Here is a 12,666-nt window from a genome sequence, read left to right as displayed (position 1 = left end):
CAGCCCGCGCCCTCCGCGGTGGTTCCGCACCGGGACCGGGGCAGGCCCGGCTTCAGCTTCCCCGCCTGGGCCCGGGGCCGCGGGGGCTACCGAGGCCAGAGGGGCGGGAGGTGCGCGCGCGTGCTGTGGGAGCGCTGCCGGGATACTCGTGTGTGCTGTGGGAGCGCTGCCGGGATACTCGTGTGTTGTGGGAGCGCTGCTGGGATACGCGTGTGTGCTGTGGGAGCGCTGCTGGGATACTCGTGTGTGCTGTGGGAGCGCTGCCGGGATACTCGTGTGTTGTGGGAGCGCTGCCGGGATACTCGTGTGTTGTGGGAGCGCTGCCGGGATACTCGTGTGTTGTGGGAGCCGGGAGCTGGAGCGGCCGGGGGCGGCCCTCCGGCGGGCACCGCTCGCGGGCGGTCCCCTCGGCTGCCCGGGCCAGCGCTTTCCTCCTCGGAAAGGCCCCGCGCCCGCGGCGTGAAGCCTCGGGCGGGCACGATGGCGGAGGCGGCCGTCAGGGAGCGGCTCCGCGCCGCAGAGCGCGGCCGAGGTGAGCGGGCGGGCGGGCGGCGGCTGCCACCTTGTGCCCGTCTTTAAGTAAAGGAAACGTCACACTTCAAGCGCGAAAACGGCTTGGTCCTAATTTGTTTTGTAATTAAACTGTGTATGTGGAGAAAGCATTCTTTCTCCGAATGCTTTAAGCATGCTGCTTGGCTGTTGAAAGAAGTGAGTGCTGTAGTGTTCTTTCTAGAAGATCTAGTGTTCATCCGGTCAAGTTCACTTCATAGAACAGCTTTAAGGATTTCTGTGCTAACAGAAAGCAAACTGCTGAGTTTACGGAATTGTGAACTAGGGATTCCAAGTAGTTCACTTTCTGGTGTGCTAAAGTTACTGATTTTAAATAGCAAAAGACTTATTAATGCTTCATCTTAGAATCACGTCTGACTTTGAACAACATGTGTTTGATATTATTTTTCTTAAATATTCTTAATTTATTTCTGTGAAGGAAAGACAGGATATCACATAGCGCATTTGAATGCAATCAAGTCAGTCAATCCACCTTGAAGAATAAATTCTTTATTCCTTATGTATTGCAGATGTTCAGGCTTTGAAGAATGCTTACGAGTTGATCAAATCAGCCAGTGAAGGAAAATCTGCACTTGACTCAGATACCTTCAGCACCGACTTGTATGTTTTATGTGCTGAACAAGCACTTCAGGTTTGTAATTTAGGCAATGTATCTGTATTGAATAAAAATACGTATATGACATACTGTATTTACAGTTGTTAAACCTATTACCTCAAAAACAATCCCAGAAATACTTGAGGGAAGTATTATGCTCTTCTGGTTTTGGAGAGCAATTGTTTAAACATGCTTTTTCCCTTAAAACTCAGCCTCTGAAGTATCACTTTTTTATAGTCAGTCATCAAACTGTGGTTTGTGAAGTTTTCAATTAGGCCAAAATATGGCAGGTATACCATAGCATATATAAAATAGTTTGCCATGCCTGTTTTTTCTTGTTATGAAAAACTTGAAGTTAGCAGTTTGGTTATGACTGAAGGAAATGTGTCTGTGAACAGACCCTACCAGCCAAAAGAAGGAAGATTCTACACCATTCTAATTATGAATCTTTTTTTTTTCCCCTAGGCTGCAATCCAATCAAATTCTGTGGTCTGAAAATTGACATCCATACAAAATCCTGCCAGCTAATATCCATACTTAAAAAAAAAATTTGTTAAGAATTTTGTCTTTATATTAACAATTGTGTTAAAAAAGGAGACATTTTTTGACTACTGTAAGCAGTTTCAGACTGAGTGAGGAGTTTTGTTAAATAAGGAAGCTATCTTTTGATAAAAAATGACAAAAATATGCCTTCACATTTTAATAAATTTTAATGGGCTTGTACCACATCTGGTACAAGTCTGCATCTTTGTGTAATGTTGCTTGCATACTGGTATGCAGCTGGATGTTCCCCTTTGATTAGGCATGCATTTTTAAAAGCGAACAGTTCTTAATTGTTTGTTGCATTTCTTAAATATTAAAATGCTTTTTCTGGGGTCTTAGATGGGATATCCAGAAATGAGCAGTGACTGTCTACGGATGTATTTTAAAGCAAGATTTCCTGTGAACCAGTTTCTTGGCAGAGCCTATTTGTGCCAAGGCCAGTTGCATGCTCTACACTCTACAGATAATTTGGTGAGAAATTGTAAAGGTTTCTTTATATTGAGCCAGTTCTTAGAAGTATTTATTCCTAGGTTTTAATGTATTGCTTTCAGCTATTTTAAATACACAAGGATAATCGGAACTGTGGGAAAAATAGAAGGAAAATATATTGAGTAATTTGTGAGTAAACAAAACCAGCTGAATTTGACTAATATTTCAGATATTTTGGGGAGGACAATAAAAAGGAATGCTTGCAAAAGTTTTCAAGCAGTTGATTGTTTTGAAGTCAACCTTTTCACTTTTTACTTATATGTGATACTTTCAGACTGAATCACTTTAACTCTTAAAGTGATTACCAGTTTTATTCAGGAAGCATTTCACAGGCTTGTGGGAAGTGGAGGGCTAAAGGAGAGAGGTTGCAGAGTTGCTTTCTGTGGCAGTGTGCTTCTAGCACTCATCAGTAGTGTTTCCATGTAGTACTTTGGATGTGGCTTTATGTAGTAGGAGGTGGTAGCAACTCAGCAGGATACTTCTGCTTCTGTGTGTTGCTTTTACCATGTCCATAAGTGTTTACCTCTGGCTGATTTTAAAATGGAGTGGGATCTGTTTAATGTCTTCAGTATTTCACTCGTCCTTGTACTATGGTCAGTCAGCTTTGATAATCTGTTAATGGTATCTGACCACTGAAAATGGTGTTAACAGATGTTTAGAATCATGGAATATCTTGAGTGAGAGGGGACCCACAAGGACCATCCAGTCCAACTCCTGGCCCTGCACTGGACACCCCAACAATCCCACCCCATCCTTGAGAGCATTGTCCAAATGCTTCTTGAGCTCTGTCAGCCTTGGGGCCTTGACCATGGCCCTGGGGAGCCTGTTCAGTGCCCAACCACCTTCGAGGGGAAGAACCTTTCCCTGAGATCCACCCTAACCCTCCACTGGCACAGCTCCAGCAGTTCCCTGGGTCCTGTCACTGCTCACAGGGAGCAGAGGTTGCTGCTGCTCCTCTGCTGCCCTTTGTGAGGAAGCTGCAGACCGGGATAAAGTCTGACCTCAATCTCCTCTTCTCCAGGCTGAGCAGACCAAGTGTCCTCAGCTGCTCCTCTTATGGCTTCTCCTCCAGGCCCTTCACCATCTTTGTAGCTCGTAGTTAGTGTTGTGTTCACAAATTTCCTTTACAGATGTTGCAGTAGTTTCTTTGAATAATGTGTTTGAATTAACTTTCGAGCTAGAATCTTTTCCCTGTCATCTACACTTTGTTTCTTCTCAGAGCACATGGGCAGAACAACTGTTCAACGGTCCCTTTGAAACTTCATGCACATTTGAAAAGTGATACACTTTGTATCAGTTGTAAAGTTTTTTCACTGCTGTGTTCGAGATAATTTATGAAAATAGTAGTGGTGCAACATCTCCTACTGTATGACTAGTAATCATGATTCACTTAGTGAAGATAAATTTGTCCTTATTTTGGTTTCCAACTCAAGCAATCCTTCTTAGTTGATTAAGATTCTTATGTTCTTAATTATAAGATGTTCTTAAATTTAAGATGTTTTTGCTCTTAGGGGCCAAGTGCAATTTCTCTATTTTAGTATATATTTCATCTCAGGCTCTTTTTTCTGGTTTTCTCTTTATCTATGTAGTTTCCATTAATTGCTCAGTACCCCTCTTATGCCATCCCAGAGCCCAGTAAGTCAGTTCCAGCTCTCTTTGAGAGTTTAATTACTCTCAAACTCTCAACTCCTCTGCTGTCATCCCTTTCCTGCTCACCCAGTTCCACCTCCACTTTGCCATTTCCACTGAAACTTCCTTCTAGACTTTTAAAAATCCCTGTTGACTATCTCATCCATCTTCTTTACACCCTCCCTTCGGAATTTTTACAGACTCAAGATCTCTCCTGAGCTGTCTTCTTGAGGCTCAGCAGTCCCAGCTCTCTCAGTCTTTTCCCCATAGGAGAGCACCCCAACATACTGTTTCAGGTGACTTGTTGAAGCTGTTTTGAAGAAAATAATACCTCAGTTTTTTTAATGGGACAAACCAATACTATTTCCCCCCCCTCCCCAGATCTGCTCTTGCATGTCTCTGGGCTTTCTTTGCTGAAAGCTTAAAAAGTATGCAGCTTTGCAATTCTGGAAAATTTCAGTCCTGATAATTAGTGTTTGACAGAAATGAAATAAACTGAAAATACAGTTTTAAAATTTGAAATCAGGAAAACATAGTAACAGACAATGCAACCAGTTTCTAGTTATTCTGTTTCTATGGCAGCAACCTCCTATGGCAGTATATTTTAGTTGAGATTAGTCTGAAAATAAAATTTATGAGATGTGAACATAATGAAATAGGAAAATAATGTACTTATTTATAAAAGCCGTATTCAAATTGCATTAGCTTTTATTTTTTCTGTTCTAGGAGGAGTTTGAAAAGTTTGTGCTGTTTTTTATGAAGGCAATAAATTTTGCCAGCCATGATAAAAGGTAGGCCCTACTGATGGGTTAACTCTAAATCCCAGGAAATGTTACTGATTTAGTTTTTCAGTTGTTTGTCTCAGGTTTTCAGTAGGTAACCTCGAGTTGTGTTGTTTGGGTTTTTTCTCTAGATTTTTCCTTCCATTTCATAACTTCTCTAACTGCTGTAACAACACAAGAATACTGAACTCTTAAATGGACAGGATGAATAATCCTGTGTAAGGCTGGTAGACATCTCAGCATTTCTTACTCTTTTGTACTTATGCTCTGTAGAGTGAGAGCACCATGTTAGCTGATTTTTAAGTGGTTAATTATTGAGTAGAGCGTAGTTGCAAGAGTTACCATATTCTTGTGCTGTACTTGTCTTCTCAGTTATTGGTCAGGATTGGCTCTAATGAAAAGTTCCAATTTTTGCTTCTTAGGAGTGTCTTAAAAAACTAATTTTATGTTTATTCAAGTCCACGAAATACTGAATTTTTTATTCTTATTTTTCAGATATTATTTTTTGATATATAATGCCTCAGTTCTTTATTGGCAACTTGTGAGGCCATTCCTTAAGCCTGGATTCCGCAAGTGCCTTATTCCCAGCCTTTCTCAGATTGTTACAGCATTAAACCAAATTGAAGAGCAAGACAATGAATGGAGAGCAGAACTGATGATGTAAGTTTAATTGTATTTTCTCATATGGGCATTCTGTAGTCCTCTTAGACATGTGGCTGCCACCTGAGGTAGTCTTTATTAAAGTGTATTTAATTGGTAATGTTGCAGATACATTTATTGTGGAAAGCTTAATTCATAACTTTTTAAAGAGACATGAATGTACTCAACATAGAAAATGCTTCATTTTAATATTTAATTTTAGGTTACAATTTTAGTGGCAGAGACGGCTTTGCCCTAGATCGGATTTGAAGCACAGTAATTTTGGATGTAGTGTTTGAGTCATTCATAATAATTGGAAATAAATGGTGTATCACTATCAATGTATTACCATTCTCACATTTCTTGAGCAAAGCTGGAGCATAAACTTTGAGATTACTCTCCTGTGAGAGGTAGTTTTATGTGCAGAATGAGGAGCGTCCATGTAATTTTTCAAGGTCCCACAGGCTTTTCTCGGAGATGTTTTGGTCTGCTATGCTACAGACCATTTCCAGTTCCTCTTACTCTTCTACCATAGTTTTTCCCTTTCTCTTTTTGATCTTTTCCAGTTTTTTAGTCTGTGACTGATGGTTTATTGCTGTGCAGCATTTTCTTTATAAGCTGAAACTGGAGGGAAATAAAAATTTAAGTAATAAAAACATTCCAAGAGGTATGCTAAGGACCATGTAGAATACCATGCATGCAGTTTTTTGATACCAAACATACTCTTGCTGATGTGTTGATAAGAACAAGCAAGTGCACACAATGTGTTTGTGTTATAAAACTAATGGTTGCATTTATTTTTCTTACATTTGTATTTATTTAAAAAATATTTTTATTATGATCATCATTTTTGTTGTTAATTTATTTCATGGAATCACAGGGTCTTTTTCAGTTAAATCAGATAAAGTATTGAAAATCCAGTTCCAGTTTCCAATATGAATAATTTTTTTTGCTAGATGGCTTTGACATACTGGCCTTTCCGTAGTTAAGGGAGAATCTTAGAGAAATTCCCCTACAATTTTAAATAGTTGCTCCTTTTAATTTCAGATATCTTGTGGAGAAAAGTTTTCACAAAAAAATCCTCCTTTTCCAAGATTCTTTTTATGATCTGCACTAAATATGTGTTAACAGCTCTATATCTCTGGGAGAAGCAAAAATGTAGAAGTTAGAGAATCTCTTTTGTGCTGAGTCAGTGCTAATGGCTTGTGCTGCATTTAGGAGTGGTACCTTGAATAGAAAGCATGTTGAAAAAATATAAATAAGAATTTTTTCAGAAAATGTTAAAAAATATTTAATACAAGCATTTATTTGATCTGCAGAAATTTACTCGAATGCTTCCTCGATGCTTCAAAACTGGAAGAAGCAAAAGAGTTTTCATCTACTGCAGCAGTATTTATTAAGGAAAATGTTCCAGAGAAATACTCTCAAATATTTTCTCTAATGGTAATGCTGAAAAATATTTTAAACTCCCAGTAAGCCCTGTTGAGTTGTTTCTCACTTATTAGTCACTTAGTCAATGATTATTCAATTATTATTGCTTATTTAGTCAATAATTAAATTGTTATTTTATAGGTGTATCACAAACTGATGGATATTTCCGAGGTAGAGAAGGACATACAAGATTCCACCCATCTTTTAGTTATTTATAAAATGCAGATGTTAAAATTGTAAGTATGAAATTGTATCCTTCCAGTTGTTCTTTGATGCTGCATATTATAGAGGCAGGTTCAGGTTCCGGTATCCCACGTGCCAGTAGAAAAATCTACTGCAAAGATTAGTTTCGTAAAAGGAAAATTACAATGACAGTTTGGGTAGTAACTGTCAGGCCTGTCTGGAGAACAGCCTCAGCTAAAAAGTGAACTAGTTCTTTGGGGATGTAGGGAGTAGTGTGTTGGGCAGATTATCTCAGGGGAAAGAATTCCATTAATATCCAACAGACTGTCATTCCATACACAAGTCATGTGCAAGAAAGTAAAGATGGAGAAATCACACCTGAAATATAATGCATAAATCACAGGATAGGAAGCATAATGCTTTTTAAAATTTTTAAATTTTAAAGGCATAAAACAATTTTGAAAATTAGACTTCATAGCGAAATCTCATGTAATTTTTTTTTCAATGTCTCAACATCTTCCCATTTTAGAAACATTGATTCTTTTCTAAGTAACAGTTCATTAATTTATACTGACATTATAAGAAAGGAGTTTTGCACACCAGTTTTTTTGTTCTGGAATAAAATTTACCCTGTGAAATATTAATTCTTATGCTTGAATGTTCTTAGTGCTTTGTATCTGGCTGTCTCTGAGTTACTTACTTGCCATACTGAAGTAGGTTTTGCTAACTTTTTTTTTATATTTGAAAACCCAAGTATCCTACTGATCCCTTGGACTAAGCTATCCATTTGAAGTTAGAGTTATTTCAAAATTTTAATGCAATAATATTTCTCATGAAAAATTTTGACCCAGTTCCTAATATGTTGCAGGCAGTGGGACACAAATAAGTTTCCAAGTGACACCATTGCAGAGCTGAATTCTTTATATGCGCTTTTGAAACAATATAATGTACCTCCAGCATCTGTTCTCAGTGTGAAGTGAGTTTTTCTTGTCATAGTCCCATGGAAGTTGGTTACAACAGTTTGTGTTGCTTTAACATGTAGGTCATCTTAAAAATAGACAAAACCCTATTAGACTTTATTAAAGAACCCAGGATTAAATATCTTCTTCCGTACAACTCTTTGTGTAATATGATTAAATCTTTCCGTAACCATTTCTTGTTAATAAAATGAGATTTTTCAAAGGTCTTAAAATTGACCTTAAAATTGACAACTGCTTTCAGACTGTAGTTAATTTTTAGCTTTTCTTGAGGCCCTTCCCAGTTCTTCAGCATGTTTGACATAGAGATCTCTATTCTAGTAGTTATATCACAGATGTTGCATATGGAAGTAATACTGTATTTTTACTTGAAATGGTAAATCATCTCTGGCAAATATTCAGGTCTCTTATTACTTCTCCTGTCTCAGACAGCTAGAACACAGTCTCCATCTGTATGTCTGTTTCTTTGTTCCTACATAGCAGACTGATGGATTTTACTGCATTGTGTGCCAGTTCACTGCATTGTACTTCCAAAATTACTTGCAATCTTAGTTTGTTCTTTCACCATCTTTGTTGTGCATGCATTTAATTCTGTATTTTTTGTCTTCTTCAGGAACTGTTTGTACAAGACTACATAGGAGTATGCTAATTAAAAATGTTCATCATAAACAGATGAACTTTTGTATTTTTCATGTAGCCAGCTTTAAACTTTTTCCCTTTTCCTTCACTACTGTGAGCATTACTAGCACAGTCACATGTTCTGTAATATTCAGATGACTTCACGGTTTTCAGATATATCGCACAGTTACTTTCAAGTAGTGTTTTTATAATTCCATGGAGGAGCAATATCAAATTCTCTGAAGTGATGTTTTTTAATTTTTGAAGGGTTCCTTTGATTCTGGAATTAGCTCATTTTTCTTTGAAAGTAAACTGCACCGAGTTGGCATCTCAATGTATCCTCGATTTGAAAAGTGCTGGGATTATTGTAAGTATTAATTACACTGGTTTGGGGACTTTTGATTACATACACACACCCCTTTGATATTTATATTTAGTAAACAGTACTGATGGTTCTGGGATCTTCTGTCCATCTGTGTATTATTTGTATATTCATTAATATAAATAATTATTTGGGTAAGTGATCTATTCCTAAGCTAGAGAGAAGATGCAAGGTCAGAAGGTAGGATGTAGGTAGACCAGGGTGATATGTAGTGCAGGTCATTTTGGCAAATAAATACTAACTGTAGATTTTTGCTTACGTTTTTAAAATGTTACCTGCACAAAAGTTTGATTGGAAATTAAATTCAAATTTCTAATTTAATGATCCTACTTTGAGCTACTGGTAAGTTTATCCTCACTGAATTTTTTTTTATTCCAGGTATCTGATTCAGGCCTGTTATTCTGAACATTTCCTGCATGTCTAAAATCACATACAAATCCATAGCATTCCACTGGAAGATGCGTTTAAATCCTCTAGATCAAATTTAGGATTTAATTTGAGTATTTGTGTAGACAGTAGTAGCAAGTATCTGTTGTGTGGCAGCAGTAGAGAAACCTTGCTTCTATTTTAACCTTCTCCCTTGGAGTTGGTGTGTTTTTAAGTAACCACCTTCAGATTGCCCAGCATGGTTTGACAGCAACCCCTTCATAGCAGAGTGAGAGAAATCTGGATCTAAGTTCCAGTTCCTTGGCTTTTGCCAAGCACTGACAAATTTCTCAGACATAACATGAATTCCATCTCTGTGCGTTTGTCACACCATGACTGGGACAGTTCTGGGTTCATCTCAGTTTTCCACAGTCTTGTCTGTTTTGCAATCATGGGGATGTTAAATTAACACAGGTCATGCTGAGCAATTTGATAACATTGTAATGACTGAGGAATGGAGATGCTGTCTGAATTTCCCTACTGCTCTATGATTTAATAGTCAGATCTTTCCTGAGGAGTTGAAAGTCTAGCCTCTTTTTTTGCTTATGTTTCACTACCCATCAAGCTGAATCCTTTCTATCTTGACTAGTGCTTGTTTATTCCAAGCATGTACCTTTTTAATAACATTATTAAGCAAATGGAAGAGGGTGGATTTAAATCAGATACTGGGAAGAAATTCTTCCCTATGAGAGTGATGAGGCCCTGGCACAGGTTGCTCAGAGAAGCTGTGGTTGCCCCATCCCTGGAAGTGTCCAAGGCCAGGTCAAACAGGGCTTGGAGCAACCTGGGATAGTGGAAGGTGTCTCTGCTCATGGCAGGGAGTGGGACGAGATGAGCTTTAAGGTCCTCCCAACTCAAGCAGCTCTGGGATTTTATGATCTTACTAGAACTGAAATCAAATTACAGTATAGGAAAAAGCAGGTATACACTGGTTTTCTTACTGAAAACTCTGGCAATGAACCACTTAAAAGTTATTTTGCAGCCTCAGCTTAGTAAAAAAAAACTACTGTTCAAATAATTCTACTTCCTTTGCATTGTTTCAGTTGATTATTTCGTATAGTGGGATTTTCAGTAGGAAAGTACAGGGCTGTGTTGGTGTAATTTCATGTGTTTCATCTTTATCATATTTCCTTTTAATTATTAAAATTAGCATTTTGTGTATTAATACTTCATAGGAGCCCGGGAAACTTATTGAAATAGAATGCCTGGAATGTGAATATAAAAGAAAAAAAAATGGCACTAAAATTGTGACTTACACCAAAGGAGTTGTTGAGGTATGTTCTTTAGCAGTAACTTTGAGAGAAAAGTAAATGTTTTAATTTGTTAAATGTGGAAAATTGCATTTGACTGTGTGTCTTAATTACATTATACTGATCAGAAATTCTTTTAAACTTTATATTCTTTTAAATTGGGCTACCAAGAAAGAGACAGGGAAAAATAAACCACAGTTTATTCCTGATAAATTGTTACACTGGGGAGGATTTTCTTAGATTTCTGTGGTTAGTTGACTCAGTTATGATTCAGACCATCAAAAGTAGAAGCCTAAGTATCAATGTTGTCAGTGGGATTAGAGAAATGCCTACAATGAGCAGTTTAGAATAGCTCTTAGAGTCACCTAAAGTTTCTAAAGTGGGAAGTAGGAATATGTTTAATGAAAACTGGTAGTGCATGAACTTACTCCTATCTGTGGCTGTGCTCATTTTGGAGTGCAGAAATTCCATTCACCTTTTGAAAAAAAGAAGAAGTTCAGTAATTCCTCATAATATGAAACATAACTAATGCCAAAATGTAAAATAGGATATTTAGGTATTTCTAAAATTTTGGGCTGCAGTGTCTGCAGCTGGAGAGGGTTTTTTGTTTGTTTTATTTTTTAATTGCATACCTCTAAAAATAACATAATAAATGGCAAATGTCTGTTACTGTAGGTAAGGATTTGCTTTTAGATTTAATTAAATTAACCAAATTTAATTGACAGTGTGGCAAATCCTGTTCATAATATTTCTTTTTTTCCTCTCCTGTGCGACGTTGGTACCTTAGTATGGAAAAACAAAAAGCTAAGCCTTCTGAATTCACAAATATTCACAATTACCAATTTCTATTTATCATAAGGAAGGGGAATAGCTGACAGACTTCTACCTGAAATATGTAATGGCAGCCTAAAAGTACCTAAAAGAAACACTCCTTAGTTATTGATACCTATTTACAAAATAAGCTTTTATTAAAGGAATTATTAAAAAAAAAGTTTCCAAAGTCTGCTGGCTGAGGGACTGTTTTCTAGTAAAAACAGGCCAAAGGTTAAAATTTGGAGGAACATGTAAGAAGTTGTATTCATTAAATGCAATATATGCTAATTAATTTTTCGTTTATGCCAGGGTCAGCTGGAATTGATAAAAAATCTTGACTTAACCTTAAAACGTGCAGTTCAGATGGGAGATCCCAATGTGATTCAGGTTGTTTGTGCAACCCAGTGGAATCTGTGCTTGCCACTGCTACAGCACAACTTGCACCAACACGTGCGAAAGCCCTTGATCTCAGTTGCTGATGCCCTTGAAGAGGTTGACAGGTAATTTTCTATGCTGTGCACTTTTTTATTTGTTTCTTTGGAAGGTCTCAGCTTCAAACTCATTAAAAAGCTCAAGTTCTCTGATAATAAGCATCTTTGAAAATTTTCCATTCGCTTGTAATAAATGCAGGTCTGCATGTTGCATACAATTCCCTGTTAATCACTGAAATACAGGTTCCTTTCAGGCAAAATCTCACACTGTTTAATGACCTGCAGCAAATATTGAAATACTTTAGGAACTGAATAATACTCTAGTTAATCAGGATTTTGTGAGAAAATTCCAAAGCTGCAGTATGAGTGCATGTGTTGGACTGTGGTTTAGATTCTCGTATTAACATCACATTTTTTGGTTAAAAACATAAAATTAAAGAATTAGTTTTAAAAAAAGCATCATGGCTTCTGTATTACATATCAAATAAGACACTTCTAGCAAGACTACTTTTGCATCTTTCATGGTACTTTTTAATTGAAAAAGCTACTGTATTAAGAAAATCTAGTATTTTTTTCAGGTATGTTCTTCTGTTTGCTACTATGCTGTACTTAACCTTAAGCACCTAAGTATTTTCACCTTTTTTACTGCGTCAAACAAATAGACCTTACTATGTGATACTTATTTGAGTTTGGACCTGTGCATAGGCTGACTGCCAAGAGCAGAGATCAGAACTCCTGTAGTGAAGTGAGTTACAATTGACACAATCTGCCACTTGAGCAGGAAGGCAGGTGGTTTCTGATGGAAGTATTGCAGAGGAAGGTGAGAAATCTATTTTCAGTGTTTCTAAAATGTCATTTTTTTAGGTGCATAAAGAGGAAACAGAAGCCTGAAGAAGTGGAAACACACT

General features: G+C 37.4%; 1 protein-coding gene across 7 annotated transcripts in view; it reads left to right on the top strand.

Moving 5' to 3' along the window:
• The window catches only part of CFAP46 (cilia and flagella associated protein 46), a 61,388-nt gene that overhangs the window by 581 nt on the left and 48,141 nt on the right, over window positions 1–12,666 (top strand). For 5 of the 7 annotated variants that reach the window (XR_003535674.1, XM_027692277.1, XM_027692278.1 and 2 more), the window contains exons 1-11: window positions 141–532; window positions 1,080–1,201; window positions 2,048–2,179; window positions 4,553–4,617; window positions 5,104–5,268; window positions 6,567–6,690; window positions 6,820–6,914; window positions 7,730–7,837; window positions 8,724–8,823; window positions 10,440–10,538; window positions 11,637–11,827. Coding sequence is in view for 6 of the 7 variants with exons in the window: in XM_027692277.1 (XP_027548078.1) it covers window positions 481–532; window positions 1,080–1,201; window positions 2,048–2,179; window positions 4,553–4,617; window positions 5,104–5,268; window positions 6,567–6,690; window positions 6,820–6,914; window positions 7,730–7,837; window positions 8,724–8,823; window positions 10,440–10,538; window positions 11,637–11,827 (1,253 nt within the window). In the remaining variant the exon portion in view is untranslated. Of the gene's footprint in view, window positions 1–140; window positions 533–1,079; window positions 1,202–2,047; window positions 2,180–4,552; window positions 4,618–5,103; window positions 5,269–6,566; window positions 6,691–6,819; window positions 6,915–7,729; window positions 7,838–8,723; window positions 8,824–10,439; window positions 10,539–11,636; window positions 11,828–12,666 lie in introns of those variants that run through there. The other 2 variants (XM_027692276.1, XM_027692280.1) reach the window with 2 other exon arrangements.

The sequence above is a fragment of the Neopelma chrysocephalum genome, unplaced genomic scaffold (genome assembly GCF_003984885.1).
Source record: "Neopelma chrysocephalum unplaced genomic scaffold, ASM398488v2 Primary Assembly neopelma1_85, whole genome shotgun sequence".
Taxonomy (NCBI): domain Eukaryota; kingdom Metazoa; phylum Chordata; class Aves; order Passeriformes; family Pipridae; genus Neopelma; species Neopelma chrysocephalum.
Note: the sequence above shows the minus strand (reverse complement) of the source record. Positions and strands in the feature narration are given on the sequence as shown.